At 40.7% G+C, this 18,409-nt stretch overlaps 1 protein-coding gene across 4 annotated transcripts in view; it reads left to right on the forward strand.

Moving 5' to 3' along the window:
- The window catches only part of NRP1 (neuropilin 1), a 117,147-nt gene that overhangs the window by 84,856 nt on the left and 13,882 nt on the right, over window positions 1-18,409 (forward strand). For 2 of the 4 annotated variants that reach the window (XM_069859368.1, XM_069859369.1), the window contains exons 9-12: window positions 902-1,233; window positions 5,759-5,903; window positions 8,856-8,960; window positions 13,942-14,001. In XM_069859368.1, coding sequence (XP_069715469.1) covers window positions 902-1,233; window positions 5,759-5,903; window positions 8,856-8,960; window positions 13,942-14,001 — 642 coding nt within the window. The remainder of the gene's footprint in view (window positions 1-901; window positions 1,234-5,758; window positions 5,904-8,855; window positions 8,961-13,941; window positions 14,002-18,409) is intronic. The other 2 variants (XM_069859370.1, XM_069859371.1) reach the window with 1 other exon arrangement.

An 18,409-nucleotide genomic window follows, 5' to 3' on the forward strand; every position in this document is an offset into this window, starting at 1 on the left:
GTGTATGTAATATGTAAAGTAAAAACACAAGTTATAGATTAAAGAAAATATTAATTATTTAATATTTTTTACAAAGGTGATTTTTCTGTAAAACATGTAGCTCATCTTGTAGCCCTTAATACAGTTCATTAGTGCTAATTTTTAATGGTTCTAGGGACATTTTTTTTCTCCTTAAGGTGTTTCTTTAGTCTTGAAGATATTTCTTAGTACTGGTTTCCAAACAACATGAAAATAAGATTAATGATCAATATATTATAGAATTCCAGGTCATTCTATGAAACCATTTCAGATTAGATAAAGGCAACATCAGCAGAACTGCTCTCACATTCTATATTGGAAATCTTCATTCCATGTTAGCAGCTTTTCCTACTTCTAATTTAAATTTATCTAGGACCATAAAAGTAGCAACTATTTAGCCTCTGTGTCTTTTGAAAAAGCCTGAGAGACCAATGAAATACAACATGAAAATCTCAAGTACAGCAATAAATTACATTTTACAGAATGTATAGAAGATTTCCATTTCCAATGTTAACAAAATGAAGTAACCTGGAACCAGATTTTGGCTGATTTTGGAAGTTTTCTCTGGACAAATAGTCACAAATTCAGATGTGACCATGCACTGTTTGCCTTAGCGACAAGAATAGAAAGCAAGAATAGAATAGGAGTTTCTTATCCTTTTGGTTCCCATCAAGACAGAAATACTTGTGGTATTTTGGTACTTCCTGCCAGTACTAGGATGTGCAAGTCTGAACAAATGAAAATTATATACAAATCCAAAAGGATTATTTTGGATATAAAAAAGAAATAAGTACTTGCTTATGATAGTTGAACTGACTGATATGTCCTATTTCTGTTTTGGGGCTTGTTCAGGTTAACGATTTATTTGGTTTTTTCTCTGTAGACTATCCTTGCTCTGGGATGCTGGGTATGGTGTCTGGGCTCATTCCTGACTCTCAGATTACGGCATCTACTCAAGTTGATCGAAACTGGATCCCAGAAAATGCTCGCCTCATAACAAGCCGTTCAGGTTGGGCGCTGCCACCAACTACTCATCCATATACAAATGAATGGCTACAAATTGACCTTGGTGAAGAAAAAAATGTGAGGGGCATAATCGTCCAAGGAGGCAAGCACCGAGAAAACAAAGTATTCATGAAAAAATTTAAAATTGGCTACAGCAACAATGGATCCGATTGGAAAATGATCATGGATTCTAGCAAGAAAAAGATAAAGGTAAGAAGCAAGAAGCTGCACTAAAAAAAGAAAGATTACATTAAAGAAAAAAGAGGTTGCATTAATTTTTTACGCATCTATCTCTGATCTTAGAAATAGCACAGAGCTGGATTGAAGCCAAACAGGAGAACTCTTAGGGCAGCAACCCTGAAGGGATGCTGTGGGAACTGTCCTGTGCCTGAGGGCAGGAGCTGCCCTTAGGATATTCGCCTCTGTGAAAACGGTTTTGTTTATGCAGCAGCTAGTTCAGACTTGATTTCTGACAAGGGTGGTATGCCCCTGTGGCCTCTACATTGCTGAAAATTCCCATGCAATGGTAGTATGCAACACTCCCAGAAAAGCAGAGGTCCCTCTGTGGATTTTCCGCTGGCACTGAATGAACTTATTTTAGACACTGAATTATTTTTCCTTTGCTTCTTTTTTGTCTGAGCTGTAGAATGAGAATGACATTATTTAACTCAATGGGGTACCTGCTGGATATCTGAGCTGCCCGTGGACTGCTCTGAGAACTTCACAGGCTCTCTGTAGTGGTCTGATCCAAGTCCCTCTGAAAGAAAGTGATGGAGTTTTTGACATGTAATCCTATCCCAAGTAAAAAGTACTATCAGACTGTCACAAGTGAAGTGTCTTGGAGGTTGTTTGGGAATAAAGGACTGCTGATTCATAGATTCAAGCAGAAACTGCAAGACCGTTACAGAGGAGGGATAAAGGAATTGCTGGGTTAGATGCCAGGGAAAAGAAGCTTGAGTAGCCCAGAAAAGTTTCTGCGAATGTATCTATTTTGGGTTGTCTTTGAGCGTATGCTTTTGAGGACTTAAATTGCACTGAGTGTTTAGCTTATTTATCCCAAATTCCACTGGTCTTTCACCCCGTTTTGCTATCATTGCTCATAAAGTGCGTTCTTCCTCAAAAAGCACAGCCTTTCCTTAATCCTCTTATCCTGTTCCTTGAGGAAACCAGTGGGCGCTCATTCGTGTGCACAAACTGGTGCTGCAGTACTGGGATGATCAGGGAATCATACACCAAAATATGCCCTCAAAAGGCAAATCAGCATGGCGCTTAGCAGTTGGGAATCCTGAGAGTTCTGTGTCTGCACATCCACAGATGTAAAAGCTGTTTTGCTAAATAGACTCATCCACTGGACAAACCTGTGTTTCCTTAAAGGAAAAGCTGAGTAGGCTCATGGATGTAGCTTTTCCAGGCACATTTGGTAAATATTGGACTTCATTTTCTCCTGTTTTAATCTCACTGAATATGTCTGCATTTTCTCACTTCTCATCACTTCTCATCATTTGTTTGGGGGATTAAAACTAAATGAATTCAGCCTTTGCAGTCAGCTCTTTTCTCTTGTTACCATGAGTTTTGACTTCATCATAAAGTGTGAAGAGAGTGTAAATCAACAATGGGATCTAACCATTTTCTTTCTAAAATAGATGTTGTTTTGACATGTACTTCTACACTGTGGTTCAACGAGGGAAAAAAATAATGCCATATGCTTTCAAAGCAGTGCGCCGTCTGCTGCATGGCTTTCTGTTTTCTAATAGAAGCACTTGCCATCATTGTCAGAAGTTAGCAGTTTGACAAGGAAACTAGCGTGCTACCTAATGCACTGAGCCCATCTTCAGCTTTCATCACTACCAGAAATTAACTTTCAAAATTAATAGAATGGGAAGGGCTGGAATTCAAATCTCTTGTGGCATAATTATATTCCTTCTCCAAAATTCAGGATATTTAATAAACTTTCTCCCAAAACACAAGCTTTCTTTAAAGAAAATCAGATAAATCCTGTGATTTGGGGTCTGACAGATTTAAAATGTTAATACTGGAGTGTAGTATTTTTAAATGTAAGTGGAGCTGCATGGGACAGAATGCTATAATGAGTCACAGCAGGAATGTGGATTAGAAACAGCCCTGTTATATGAAATGAAACACATCGTTTCACTTGGTTAAAGTCTTGACTTTCAATAAACAAACAACTGCATTTTAGGAAAAGAAAGAGCAATGACGAGCTGAACATAACAACAGAATATGCCCAAAGGATGAAACATCACCTTGTTTCTCAACATGCTCTTGTCATCCATGCCTGCAGCTCCTTTCACTAAGACTACCATAAGTCTTTCTTCTGTGACTGACCTAATTTCTGCTTTTTTTTGAACCTGCAGAAATGTTCCCCCTTTAGCCCAGCACAAGCACTCAAAGGAGTGAACATCACTCAAATCCTTGAACAACCACACAGAATTCCATTTTCACTTCAAGATGCAGTTTTTATTTCTTCTCCATATTTTTACTAGAGCTTACTTCATAATGTCATCTTTCTCATTCAAGCTTCTTTCCTCCTTCCGCTTACTTACAAGTGGTATTTAGGGCTTTTTTTTCCACCTCCTCCCACCATTTCTGGTACAAGAAACTTCTGACTATCCTGCTGCTTGGAACAACCTTAAATTTGTCTGCCATGTTTATTTTGATTTTAAAAGATATTAGGAAGATTTTTTTTCCCCTCTCACCAATTTAGCTTCTCTTTTGTTTAGCTTTTATTTATTATTATAGCTTATCTTTGTAATGAAGTAAAGCAATTTGTGACATAGCCTGTATAAAAGACTCTCTTAAAGTGAAGTTTTACTGTATACTCCTCTCTCCTCCCCCACAAAGAATATCACTATGTGTCTTAAATGAGCAGTCAAAATTGAATCACAGGCAGCTCTGCACAACAAAGGACAATGATTCAATATAATTATGATTCGATATAATTCTAGATGCCTGTTGATTCTAATGTCTATGTGTCAGTACTTCAGTACTGATGTCTTTTATAGAACAGTTTCCATTATTATATGTTGCTATTAAGACTGCTATTAAAAAGGAAGCAAGGATTCCTCAGGTACATGTATCTGTCTCCTTTTCACACATAAAATGGCATTCATTCTTTCTTATATGATGAGTAGCTTTTCTGATCATTTTCACTACATTGCTATTCAAATATAATAATATGAAATTGCATGTTAATTAGATCTGACAGGCTATCTACATGTGAATTCTTGACGAGAGTCTTCTAAGCACTGGCAGAACACCAGGTTGGCCAGTGCCTCCTGAAGCCCCCTTGGAGGTTCAATCTGCCCTAGGAAACAGGAGCAAAAGTATTACTATTGAAATTTTGGGTTTAATTTAGTTAGTCATTGTCTCCTACCAACAGCCAGAAGTTGTGGACCATTGGTTCATGATATAGAGGTGTACAGTAAAAACAAGCAAATCTTTTAGGATTGTGCTGAAAATACAACCGACAATCAGCTTTACCTGTGCTGGGTTTGTGCTTTGGGAAATAGAGCGAGCTTTTCCCATAGCCTCTGTTTTAGCTGCTCCTAGATCAATAGGATTTCACTGCAAGTTGAGTTTTGTTCTGATCCAAAATAAAGGACATATGGTGGTTCCTTTCTGAAGAAGGATCCAGGTTTTGCAGCTATGAGCTGGAAGTATGTTATAAGTAGTAATTCTATTCCTAAATTTTTACTCCAGTTCAAAGAAGACAATTGTTTTACCATGTAACTAATTCATAGAAAAGCATAGTTGAAAATACTTTACTTTTACATCATTGTAACATACATTTTCATGTTCTGCACATTATTCTCCACGTGATATTCCAAAGTCATTTTTTACCATAAAATAGGGTAAAGATAACTCGTTTTGCCTATCTTGGGTTATAAACGCTTCATGGTAAGGACTGCTTCTTTGTGCAGTTAATTGTAAGGACTCATCATCTCCATGGAGGCACCGGAGGTGTTGCTACAAGTGCAAATTATAACTCATTCTATATGCAAAAGATCATTGACAAGGGAAGCTTAAAGATATCAGACAAATGCCATTGAGAGCTGCATTGTGGATGAAGAACCCAGAGCGTAGCTCAGAGAAGAGATTTTTGTCTGGAGGGTACATTTGCTGACCTGCCTTACCTGTTAGATTATATTGCAGTTTTGTCTGGAAACAGCTTTCTTCTTTCTTCCTTTCTTTTCATTCTTGTTCAATAGGAGGCTCAGTGGAAGAACTCTTGCAACTACTGTTCCTGGAGTTTAATTTATGCCTTTTGAAATAACTACAACTTGTGAAACACTGTCACTGGGGGAAATCAGATTGAAACTTTCTCTTGAATAGTTGGATTATTATTGTAGCCACTTAAAAGGTGACAGGATCTTCACCTCAGCCATTTTTTTCCCTGAGAAGTGTTGAAAATGTCACCCAGTTAGACCCCAGATCACAGCATCATCTAAAAACATCTCATTAAACACTCAGCTCTTGTTATGACCCTGATGGATTGGTTGCTACTGAGTTTATGAAAAATGAAATGCATTAGTTTTCTGAGAAGCTTTAACTATGTATTATTCCATTCTCATTTAGGACAGGAATGCCTGACAGTTATTAAATGGTTACAATCTGGCCTACTGCTCACTTATTTCAAAGACTAGAGAATGAAGAGAAAAAAATGGGTATTGAAAATAGCTTTTTTTTTCTAACAAGTAGCATTTTTCATGCTTTGCAGACTTTTGAAGGCAACACCAACTATGACACTCCCGAACTGCGGACTTTTGAACCTGTATCAACAAGATTCATCCGTGTCTACCCTGAGAGAGCCACACATGGAGGACTGGGGCTACGAATGGAGCTGCTGGGCTGTGAACTTGAAGGTAATTGCTCTGCTAGAGATGAATGCACTTTGTTATTTTCATAAATACATTCTCCACTTGGACTACTGCTGAACACTGCTGTGCCTGTACAGGTAGCACATCAGACTCATGCTTCCATGACTGCCACTAGTGCTGTTTCTTGGCCTAATCAGTTCCTTCTCTGCAGACATTTGAATATGCCCAAGGCACAAATATTATTCTTTCTCCCATTCATTTGTTGAATCACAGTGACATTCTCCACGTGGTTTTCTGTTCCCTTAAGCAGCCTTATGATTATACTTTCAAGAAGCATGGAGCTATTAGGAAAAAATACAGACAGGAACTTCTATTTTATGTTACCATGATACAAACCTGATAGAGAAGTTTTCTGAGAATTCAGAGGGAGTTTTACTTTAAATATAGTAATTACACCCCTTGGCATTCAAAGGATGTGAAAGTCATTCCAGACACTATGGTGGTCAATGATTATTTGGCTGGACAGTGTCTGTGCTGTTCCTTTTGTGGAGCAGAGGAAGCCTCTTTGTTCCTCACCAAGCCTTAATTTTGCAAGAGTATGCAGGAGATGAAAGATCAGGAAAGGCAAAATTTGGACATCTATCCTCGGTCTGTGACATGAAGTCAAGCTTTGATTCTTTTTATATAAACAATAATTATTTAACTTCATAGGTAATTACAGATAACTCTATGTGACTTACACAGGTTTTTTTCTGACTAATGGTGGTATAGTGGTGTGACTTATAAACCACACAGCTTAAAAATATACAGAATTGAGACCCATGTTATTCAGGGTTTCATGTGGTACCTCAAACAGAAGTAGCTGAACAAGCTCCCAAGATGAGTGGAACCGACTACCTTGTCTTCATTTCCTTCTCACCATTTCTCCCCTAAGGCAGAAGAGTAGGAGGCATTTGCTGTGAGAGCTGATGAGTTCTGTGTTGTTTTTTAGTGAAGGCCAGATTGAAAAACTGTGCTTTTTACTTGGCCCGGAAAGTGGTAAGGTTAGAAATACTTCATAGTTCCTGCAGGAAGCCTTCATTTCCTGTGGGAATACTTAGTTCCTGCAGACTATTGTGCTACTTGCTCAGAAAAAGGAAAACTCAGCACCTGTCTCATGTAAACTCACAACCTGTGTGCAACATCCTTTGGCCACAGGGACACTGTAGCCACTTAGACATCAAGAAGTGGGTCTGTGGACCACCTTTCAAGAACACATTGCTCAGTGAGATGGAGGAGCTGAAGAGGAGACTAACCAGGAATATGCCTTTGCTTCTAGGCAAACTGCAGCAGCAAGTACAATTTTCTGCTAGAACACATCTACTTACATTTGTCTTTCTGCTCTGGTGTGCTTTTGCAGGTTGACCACCTGTAGGTCATAGACAGGTCAATTCCCATTTACCTGTGGGAGAAGCATTATAGGAAAACTTTGTTGTATAACTCTGTCTTAAGGAGTTAGTTGAATAAAGGTAAGTTGCTTGAAATTTACTGAGAAGGAAAGGAATTGAGTTGAGAAAAGAGCGTGGAGGTAGGCACAGACAGGAGCAGAAATCAGCTCTCCAGTAGTAATGAGCAAGGGGAAGCTTTGTGTGCTCAAAGCATCCCAGGAGGCCTTATACAAAATGATGGCAGAGATGTAGGCAAGCTTGAGGCTATACAGGGGCATGAAGATCAAGATAAGAAACTTAACTTGATGTAGAAAGCTAGACGAAGCTCCCAGAGGGGTTCTTAAAGAGGTGTGGGAACAGACGCTCTGCATAATTCATAATAGGTACAGAACTGTTTCTTTAACTAGGCTAGATGTTACCTGTAAAGCATAGATCAGGGTCTTAAAGAGACATGTTTCATCCCAGGATATAGCTAACTCAGAAACTACTATCCCTCCTGACATTTTCAAGCCAAGAAGTTAGTGCCTAAGTTCTTATGTGGCCAGCAAGCTCTGGAGGCAAAGGGCAAAGACGAATTCAAGAAACGGATGCATTATTGCCTAACTTATAATGAGAGCAAAACATTGTTAATGAAAATAACAGTAGGTGAGAACAGACAAAAGCCTGGATCACATTCCCAGTCTGTTTTTTTTAAGCCAGGGAACTATACTTGTAGCACAAAACATAAACCTAAACAAAACATCAGATATCTGCTTTCTGATTTTCCAGATGTGGTGTGTTTTCCAGAGACTACAGTATAGGTATATTTTCTGGCATCTTGCACAAATCTCAAGCTTTTAACTATAATAGCAAAGGTCAGGCTTTTACTGGTTATACAGCAGCTACCGGAAAGTCATCACCAATGAGAAGCAAGCAGGTGGCCAGGAGGGATGACTGACATCACTGATGTCTTATTTATAACTTCAACAAAAACAAAAGAAACTCCTTCTAGATCTCTGCATTGAGCAAAAAGTGATTCTACATCACACTGCCTTCTTGCCACTGTTACCAGGACTCCACTCAGATATTTCCTCTCCTAAACGTGCTCTGCAGAGAGGTTAATTCAGCAATGTGGTGACTGCTGGAAAATTATCACTTTAGGCATGAACACCACCCCTCCACCCACCCCACCCTGTCTCCTGCTCCTCTGTACTGCCCCGCCTCACAGGCACTTCAGCCTGCAGTAAAATAATGGGGTTTCTGCCAGTCCCAAAGCTCCCATTCCACCTTTCCAGGCTTTTGCTCCTCTTTTGCAGGAACAACAAACACCCTTGTCAGTCAGTGAATAGACAGTCGGGGTCTTTGCTGTCCATCTCTGCTCAGCCCTTGGGCTCAGATACAGCAGAGTGCCTTGGCACAAGGAGGCAGAACAGCTATGTCCCCTCACGAAGAAACACAAACTACCCTGCAAAGTAAAGCTGCTCCTTTCCTCAGATACAAAACATGAAGTCAACATGTGGTGCTCACATTACTGCAAATTGCCTGCTGATTCTCCAGCACATTTTAACTGAACAACTGGATTTTGTTTCAGCTCCTACAGCTGTCCCTACCGTTTCTGAAGGCAAGCCCGTGGATGAGTGTGATGACGACCAAGCGAACTGTCACAGTGGCACAGGTGATGACTACCAACTGACAGGTGCAGAAACCATCCTCATTCCATTGCAGCTTCATTGTAGCTCATATCCATCACCGGTTACCAGCTAAACGTTTGTACTGATTTAATCTCTCAACATAAATGGACATTGGTATGCAGTTTGTATTGTCAGTGCTGTCAAAACATAGGCATCTCTCTTTCATACGTGACAATATTTTTGATTGTTTTCTCAGCTATGTGATTTTTGAAGCAAATAATAGTGACTAGCTGGAAAAGAGGGCAATTTTTTAAGCAGGAATTGTGTCTAATCAAATATCCTAGTCACAGAATCACAGAATCTCTAGGTTGGAAAAGGCCCACAGGATCATTGAGTCCAACTGTTCTTATCAACCACTAAACCATGCCCCTCAGCACCTCATCCACTCATCTTTTAAATACCTCCAGGGATGGTGACCCAAGCACCTCCCTAGGCAGCCTTTGCCAGTGCCTAATGACCCTTTCCATGAAAAAAATTTTTCTGAAATACAGCCTGAACCTCCCCTGGTGGAGCTTGAGGCCATTCCCCCTTGTCCTGTCCCCCATCACTTGGGAGAAGAGGCCAGCACCCTCCTCTCTACAACCTCCTTTCAGGTAGTTGTAGAGAGCAATAAGGTCTCCCCTCAGGCTCCTCATCTCCAGGTTAAACAACCCCAGTTCCCTCAGCCACTCCTCCTAAGACTTGTTCTCCAGCCCCTTCACTAGCTTCATTGCTCTTCTCTGGACACACTTCAGAGCCTCAACATCCTTCTTGTAGCAAGGGGCCCAGAACTGAACACAGTATTCAAGGTGCAGTCTCACCAGTGCCAAGTACAGGAGCAGAATAACCTCCTTGGACCTGCTGGCCATGCTGTTTCTGATACAAGCCAAGATGCCACTGGCCGCCTTGGCCACCTGGGCACACTGCTGGCTCATGTTCAGTCGGCTGTTGATCAACACCTCCAGGTCCTTCTCCAGGCAGCTTTCTAGACAGACTTCTAGTCTATAGCACTGCATAGGATTGTTGTGCCCCAAGTGCAGGACCTGGCATTTGGCCTTGATAAACCTCATGCCATTGGTCTCAGCCCAGTGGTCCAGCCTGTTCAGATCCCTTCGCAGAGCCTCCCTACCCTCCAGCAGATCGACACTTCCACCCAGCTTAGTGTCATCTGCAAACTTGCTTAGGGTGCACTCAATGCCTTCATCCAGGTCATTGATAAAGACATTGAACAGGGCTGGACCCAGCACTGAGCCCTGGGGAACACCACTTGTAACTGACCTCCAGTTTTCCACCCAGGAGAGTGTTCACCTGTCCAGTCAGAGGCTGACAGTTTCCTAGGCAGAATACTATGAGAAGCTGTGTCAAAGGCTTTACTGAAGTCCAAGAAGACTACATCCATAGCCTTTCCGTCATTCAGTAAGCGGGTCACTTTGTCATAGAAGGCGATCAGGTTAGTTTGGCAAGACCTGTCTTCCATGAACCCGTGTTGACTGGGCCCAGTCGCCTGATTCTCTTGCATGTGCTTCATGATAGCACTCAAGATCACCTGTTCCATGACTTTCCCTAGCACTGAGGTCAGACTGACAGGCCTGTAGTTTCCTGGGTCCTCCCTGCGACCCTTCTTGTAGATGGGCACAACATCAGCCAGCCTCCAGTCCAATGGAACTTCCCCAGTCATACAGGACCGCTGGAAGATGGCCCATGGGCACTTGATCCTGTCATCACCATAATCAATCTCAAGGGTATCAAAGCACTCTCTATCATAGAAGGCTACCCCATCACCTCTCCTACCCGTCCTGTCCCACCTGAAGAGTTTATGTCCCACTATAGCTGCTCTCCAGTTATACGAGTCGTCCCACCACATTTCTGTGATGGCAACTACATCGTAGTCTCCTTGTCCTACAATAACTTCCAATTCCTCCTGCTTATTGCCCATGCTGTGTGCATTGGTGTAAATGCACTTCAGCTGGGCTGGTGAACCCTCAGCTCTCGTAAAGGGAATAGTCTTGATTCCCAATTGATTGGTCCTTGGATTATCTAACCCATCAGTGCCAGTTGCATCCTTTCCGTCACCAGATGTACTCGCCCCCACTTGTTCTGCGTTGATATACTGGAGATCCTCGCCAGCACACCATCTCTCAGGCACTGGAATTCCACTTCCAGGCTCACTCCTGACTAGCCTGGCTTCATCCCCCTCCCCCTTCACATCTAGTTTAAAGCTCTATTTATGAGCCCTGCTAGATTTTTGGTGAAAATTTGTGTCACCCTGGGAGACAAGCATGCCCCATCCCTGGTAAGGAAGCCTGGAGTCAAATTTTCTCTTATTAAGAAAAACTGGACAAACCTTTTGAGGTTTATTGTCTGAGACTGAAGAACCCAAAATGAAATATTGTTTAGGTTTAAGATATGCATATGCTTCCACACCCAAAATTTAATATAGGACTCAAATCTCAGCTCCAAACCTTTCCCAGACAGAAACAAAGCAGATTTGTTTTGTCGCAGCATACTCACCTATATATTGCCAGGAATATTTCTGTGAGCTCCCCACCAACATTACACCCACAGAGGGGCTAATGTTCTCCAAGTTGTTGTCACTGGCAGAAAAATAGGAGGGGGAGACATAACATAATCTGCATCTTACAGAGGAAGCTTGCTAGTTGTCATATTCTTCCACTTTTGCACAGAACCACTGTCCTTCTGAGAAAGCTGATACTGCACCACTACGGTTTTGATCACTTCTTGGAGGTCACCTGCTCCACAAAGCTCTGGGCCTGTTTGATGAGATCTTCCTGTAGCAGATCTATACATTTACAGTAATTGAGCTTATTTTTGGACACAGCGACACAAGTTATTTCATCAGTCTCTCTGGTGTGCTTATCTAATAAATGTTTATTGCTTCTTATACCCATGATATAAAATAGCATTAAAATCTGGCAATAGCTGTCCAAGATGACATTGGGAAACCTTAGGTAAGAGATTGGCTTTTTGAAAGCAGTCAAGTAGAACATCCGACAGCAGACACAAATGAAAGTGCAGTTTCAGCATCAAACCCTTTCTGAGCTTTGCCGCTGTCTCCTGTAAATGCATGCTGGAAATCATAAATTGAAAAACAGCTCTTGAGTGGAGAAGACACTGCACGGTCACTGTCACTGCTTTTCAAATCAGCGTCCCAGATGAATCTTGTTCTTTTTGAAAACAGCCATCCAAGGAGGCTCATAAAATAGTCTGTATTGTGTTAAGGTAGCTCAGAAAGCTTTCAGTATTATTCAACATTGTAATTTATTTATTATTCTGAAAGGAAGGAGTCAGGTCAGGAAATGCTGAGGCTTCCTGCAAAGCCCTACACTAAGGGCCAGCTTGCAACGCCCAATAGGAAGCAACATATTTCACATAGATGGAGGCTGTGCACAGGGAAGGAGACAGATCTATGCAAAAACTTTACCTTTTCACTCATAGATTATGCACTTCAGGGAACTCAGGACTGCATCCCACATTTCCTATAAGGAAAAGTTTATTAAATAGAAGAGACTCCCTCTGGAAATTTTTGCAGATTGTGCTTAGGGAGCAGTTTATAATCTCTAGGATAAAGGAACAGCCTTCCGAAGCATCAGCTCTTTTGGGGAACTGAACTTCTTTCAGTGCTAGAATATAAAATTACTACATTGCCCTTCTACAAAAGTACAGAGACTATGATTTATTACTATACAACCTAGAAACCCTGAGCAGTACGTGTGTAGTTGTTCTGGACTCTGTAGAAACACTGCATTGTGCATATGAAGTTACATATAGTACTAAAATGCACAGAAGTGATTTTATCAATAATTTCTTTTGAAACATTATTTTCTTCCATCAAATTGGATAGAAGGAAAGTATGTTGATCTTGTGGTCCATTAAGGACAGAAGAGCAGAGCAGAGGGGATGTCATCAGTGCCTTACCCTCTTTTATCCGCTCCTTATATGAATGTGGCACCCGCATCCTCATGGGTACCACAGTTAGACTCACTTCCATGATAGCACTTGCACATATGTGAGTATCACAATGAAGTCTCCCTTGCAATTAACTGTAATTGTGCTGTAGGCCAGATTCCTTCCTGTTCTATTTGGACCCCATACAGAGCTACTCTATTTGTGTGGCTTATAACATTTCCCATCAGATCATTCTCACAAACATAAAGCTTATATAGCTTGGGCATTCATTCTCATTGGAAGTCATCGTAGTCATGCTTTCCATAATGCTTTAAGCACTTGCTTGCTGGAGAAAAGAAAAGTCATTGACTGGTAATCAGCACCCCACTGCGCATTTATAATTGTGCTAATTTACTTTTTGTTTCCTTTATCAATATGAGGCTTGCTTTAAAAAGTCAAGTATTTTAAAAATACCAATTAGTGAGCTTAGAAGAGGTCCATGACCCCATTCACCTCTTGTTCATCTGCTTGAAGAAGATGACAAAGGGGAAGTCCTTAATTCCTCCTCCTCTTTGAAACAGAAGAAAAACCTGCCTTAGACTACAGCCTGAAGTCGAGCAATTCCCACATACCTCTCGTGTGATCTGATTTCACTACACAGCTATGAAATAACACTCAGGGAAACCCAGCATGGCAGGGGCTGTAGAACCTCATGTCCTTGATATGAGAAACGGCATGGGTGAAGGCACAAACTGGTGACTGTTAGGAGATGCTACGGAGATCAGTCGCAGACTTCCCATTTGGAGCAAGTCAGTGTTTATAAAATAAGGAAAATCACAGGGACAAAGTGAAGATTGATTAGTTGGTGTTTGCAAGGGCTCCAAAGATAGGAAGATTTATTTAATGATGACTTCCTGTTTTCTTTTTGATAAAGGAAAAAAAATTTTAATGTCATATTTTCATGGTTAAGCTCACATACTCAGTTACCTACATGTCTAATAAAGATGGTAATATTTCAGATTTATATATAGGATATTCCTAATGACTGCTGTGTCCTTTGATGTATCCCATGTATCATGATATGCATAATTTCTTTTCCAGGTGGTACTACAGTGCTGAATACAGAAAAGCCAACAGTAATAGACAATACATTACAACCAGGTAAAAAAATACTTTTTCTTATTAGAAACATAATAAATTCCATACCCAAATTTCATGCCAGAGACAAAATAATGAATTGCAGTACTTCCTGACTTCCCATTCCCTTAAAGTCTCTGAAGTAAAGAAGCATCTGGTCTCTTAGCTCTGTACAGTAAATATTTTATTCCTTTCATCCACATGTAGACACAGCAGAGAACAAGATTTCCTTCTGCATCAGCAAATGCCAAATTCTGACAAAATTAAACTAACTTAATCACACAGTGCACTGTTTAAATGTGGCATGTCAGTGACACAAAGTGTGTTTGCAAACTCCAAGAAAACAAAAACAGAGCCACACAGATCCACTCACTATTTATATCCCTGGTTTTATGAAAGTAAGACAAGTAAAGTTTGCCAGTTTTCTCCACCAGGGAGCTGGCAGTTTTACAACATTGTTTGCTAGCAAGTTTTCTCAAAATGGGGTTATGTAAACTGCTACCATGAACTTGAAAAGGGAAAAACAAGTTGTCGCTGGCAGTGGGTCCATTTTACTTAATCAATACAATAACTAGCAGCTTTTAAAATCCTTTGTTTTCTGCTTCCACAGCTTTCATACCATTTTTTAATATCCTGTACAATTTACTGGGAGTGGGGGTGAAGACAGATTTGGGCAGAAACCCCAAACTCCAAAAGCTAAGAGAACTAGTTTAAAATGCTTTGCGTTAATAATTGTGGAGCAGTAAAGAGTTCAGTTTTCAGTTACTCCCACTTGCTCCATTAAAGTACAGTCAGGCACAATCTTGCAAGTGATTTATTAACAGGGTAGGTTTATTGTTGTTTCCTCAACTGCATGACACAATCCACTTTTGCTTCAAGTTTAAAAAAAGGGGACTAATAATGCAAAAGTTTCCTAAAGGATGCTGATGGTGTTGAACAGATTAAGAGATAGAGCTGACTTATCTCAGATGTTGTTCCCACTCTCGACCTCTGTGTTCTTATATTGCAGAAGTGAATGCTTTTACTCCCCTCAAAATTTGTCTCCAGGGTCATTTACTTGGCTTAGTCAGCATATAGTATTTCTAGATCTGCCCTGCTTTATGAGCAGCGGGAGATTGTGGAGTACTGGTGCAATGAGAAACACGACAGCAGGCTGGCCTGCCTTCACAGGACACCTCTCCCCATTGCTCTTCCACAGCCAGCATTGCTGAAGGGCTGGAGGACTGCTGGTGGTTGCACAGGAAAGGGGTGGGGATGCAGAGGAAGAAAGGATGCTGTGCAGTGGATTTAGAGTAAAACATTTTCATGTCTGAAATGATCTTTTAGGTTTCTACATTGCTGAAATGCAGCTTGTTGGTTTGTTTTGGTTTTTTTTTTAACTATCATCTTTTGCATTTAAACAATTGCAAATTCATGAATTGCCTCTGTGTAATATAGTCCTCCTCCCTCCTTGCCAGTGCCAGTTGCATTTGCAGGTTGTTTATTCCCTTGGGTTTGGGTGGGACTCTCCCATAATAGATTGACTGTTTCTGCCAGAGATGAAGATATTCTCTTTTTCATTCCTTACTTCCCTCTTGCACCACTTTGCTTGATATATGATGAGCCAAGTTTTTTCTCTACTAAAGGAGTTTCTGAGGTTCCCTTCAGAGTATGCCAGTGTTACTTCCCTGCATTGTGCTGGTAGGAATTGTTTCCTTCTGGGAAGTAAGGGAAAAGTTCATGTGTGAAACTCCAGGCTCCCACATGGCAACACATTGCAAAAATCATAGATAGAGACCAGTCAGATGCTAATAAATAGGAATATGTTTTCCAGAATCTCCAGTTTAAGACATAAAGGTTTCCAGCTGCTTCATAAACCCTCACTGAAAACCAGCCAGAAAAATCCAAAAAAGGGGCAGACAGAAATTCCCCTCAACATGGGGAAACCCCTCCTAGCATGAAGGTGGTGTAAGCATTTCCTTCTGCTAAAGGGGCACGAGTGGACCTAGCTAGCACGATGAAGCACATCAGAGAAAGGGGCCATGCAGCTGGGAGCACGAGTCTGCTACAGCAGCCACAAATAATGTAGTTTAACCTGGATTTGGAGTTACAGAACTGCTCAGGGCCCTGCCAGCACTCAGCTGGCTGAGGATTAATGCACTTCAGCTTTTTCAGCTATTCTCAAGCTGAACAAAGTATGAATTTAACACATGAAGGACTGAGCCTTCAGTCTTAATTCCCTGTAAGGGTTGGTTTGCCTTGAGGTGCTAATACACCTCGAGGTAAATGGTGGCCTCCAAGCCAAGGAGCTACTCCAGATCAGTTGCAGGATACAGGCTCCACAGCAGTTTGTGCCACTGTGATTCAGGACAGAGATTTACCAGCCCTCTCAGTTGCAGCCGTGGCACGTGTACTTTTGCAATAGATGCTAACACCATGTATTGCTGTCCTCCTGCCTGCATTCAAACCTGCAAACCTCCCAAATCTTGTTATCCCAGACTAACATGCTTGTGTGTGTCAAAGCCTGAGATTATCCTATTCCAGCCAGCTTTCATACACTATGGAAACAGTTAAGAGCAAATAGCTGGAAAGCCTCCACATATAAACAAGCTTTTCATCAAGGAGAATTTTACAGCTAATTTCAAGGGGACTGAATTGTAAGAAAATAAAGAAGAATCATTATTTCAGACTGCTAAAAATGTTTAACGGTTTGGATTTTTTTAAGAAAGTATCTACTTTCCTGCTCAGACTTAAAAAGATGCCTTTAACAAATCTGTCAGTCAAAGTAAATACCTTTCAGGCCTCAGTCCGAAGACTCACTAATATCCAGTGTTTTTGAATACATCTTGTGCAGTTATAACTGCAAGGACTATTTGAAATGCTTGACTCTTAGCTATTTACATACAGAGCAAGCTATTCATTTACATTATGTGCTCTCAGCATGTAAGCTCGGTCCTTTGTAAAGCAGACAGTTCAAGAAGTCTCTTGTTTTTCACACATATTATTATTGTTTCAGAAAAACATAAATAAGAAGGCCTGAGGTTAAAATATATGCAAAGAAATTGCTTGAAGGTAGAATAAGTCTGATTCTCATGTACAGTGGGACAACTTTGCATCAATAAAAGGATATTAAAGAAGTTAAATTATCATTTACTATCATTTAAGGTAATTCTGTGCTGCCAGTGTAGGTGGTATAAAAAGGTGAAATCCAAATACAAATCAGATCCAATGTACTACTTTGAAATGGTCCAAATTATGTTTGTGATTTCCCATTTTAATATTGATTTACCCTTTGACAAGAGCACCCTATAGAGAATTTTCATCTCATTTTTAATGCCATCATGCTCCTTGCCTTTTATTGGAGGAGTTATAAAAATATGTCAAAGTCTGTGGGCTTCAAAAGATTAATGGACTTGCAAGAAACTCAGTCAACTAGATTTTCAAATTACTTTCTTGTTCATGTGCAGTAATGGCTCCAGCTGTGAGCAAGATGTGGTCAAGAAGTACAGCTGTTGGTTATTCTTTGAGAGGATAAATCTGATTTAATTCAGTATCACGTACCCTACATTTTGCAAAAAGACATATGGGATTTTGTCACACCTCCCTCTCAGATTCTCATCTGAACTGCTGCTATTTGGTTACATGATAGCTGGTTTTATTCATCCTCTCAATACACACGAACCTGGAGATCAATCACCTATTGGCCTGAGAATTATCCTTGCAGGGGAAGGCCCAGCACTGCAGAGGAAGCTCACCAAATGCCTCTCGTCTTGCTTTCCTTCCTTCCACAAGAGCTGCCAAGCTATAATGCAAGGACAAAGAAGAGGATGGATTGTGTGTAGCTTACTATGAGCTACTGTATCAGCCCCCTGAGACCTTTAATAGAAGTGTTGAACTATTCTGTCTTTTGCTGAGGCAGATCCAACTAATGAACCTATCCTGATTCTACAAGTGTCTATTATTAATTGGCTAGCAGGTCTATTTTTACTTTTTATGGGTCCCTGGGAAAAGCATTGGAAGAGACATAGGAACAGACAATAAGAGATGGCATGTTTAAGGAGCCCATAAAATAAGAGCACTCTGTAATGCCTTGCCTTTGACCTCCAATCCTGTTGCTGTGATGGTCTAAGAAATATATTAACACAATCACTTTTAAGAGAACAGCAGGAACCTAGCAAGAAATAGCTAACTGAGAGCAGGCTACTGGTCAAATTCTGCTCAATTTCAGGGGATTCTCATTAACTTTTGCATGGAAAAGAAGTTCATTTTTATGCTACACCATGTTGTCTGTGAGAGCATAGCCAAGGAACACAGGCGTGGCCAAAGCATATCAGACTTAGGTTCCTTGCCAATTTCCTGAACTATATATTTCAAATGAAAGTGTAAGAAATTCTTCATTAGATGGTGCTGTAAAATTTATGTCTGCTTTGAAACTCTCCTTCTAATCCCAATG

The sequence above is a fragment of the Phaenicophaeus curvirostris genome, chromosome 6 (genome assembly GCF_032191515.1).
Source record: "Phaenicophaeus curvirostris isolate KB17595 chromosome 6, BPBGC_Pcur_1.0, whole genome shotgun sequence".
Lineage (NCBI taxonomy): Eukaryota > Metazoa > Chordata > Aves > Cuculiformes > Cuculidae > Phaenicophaeus > Phaenicophaeus curvirostris.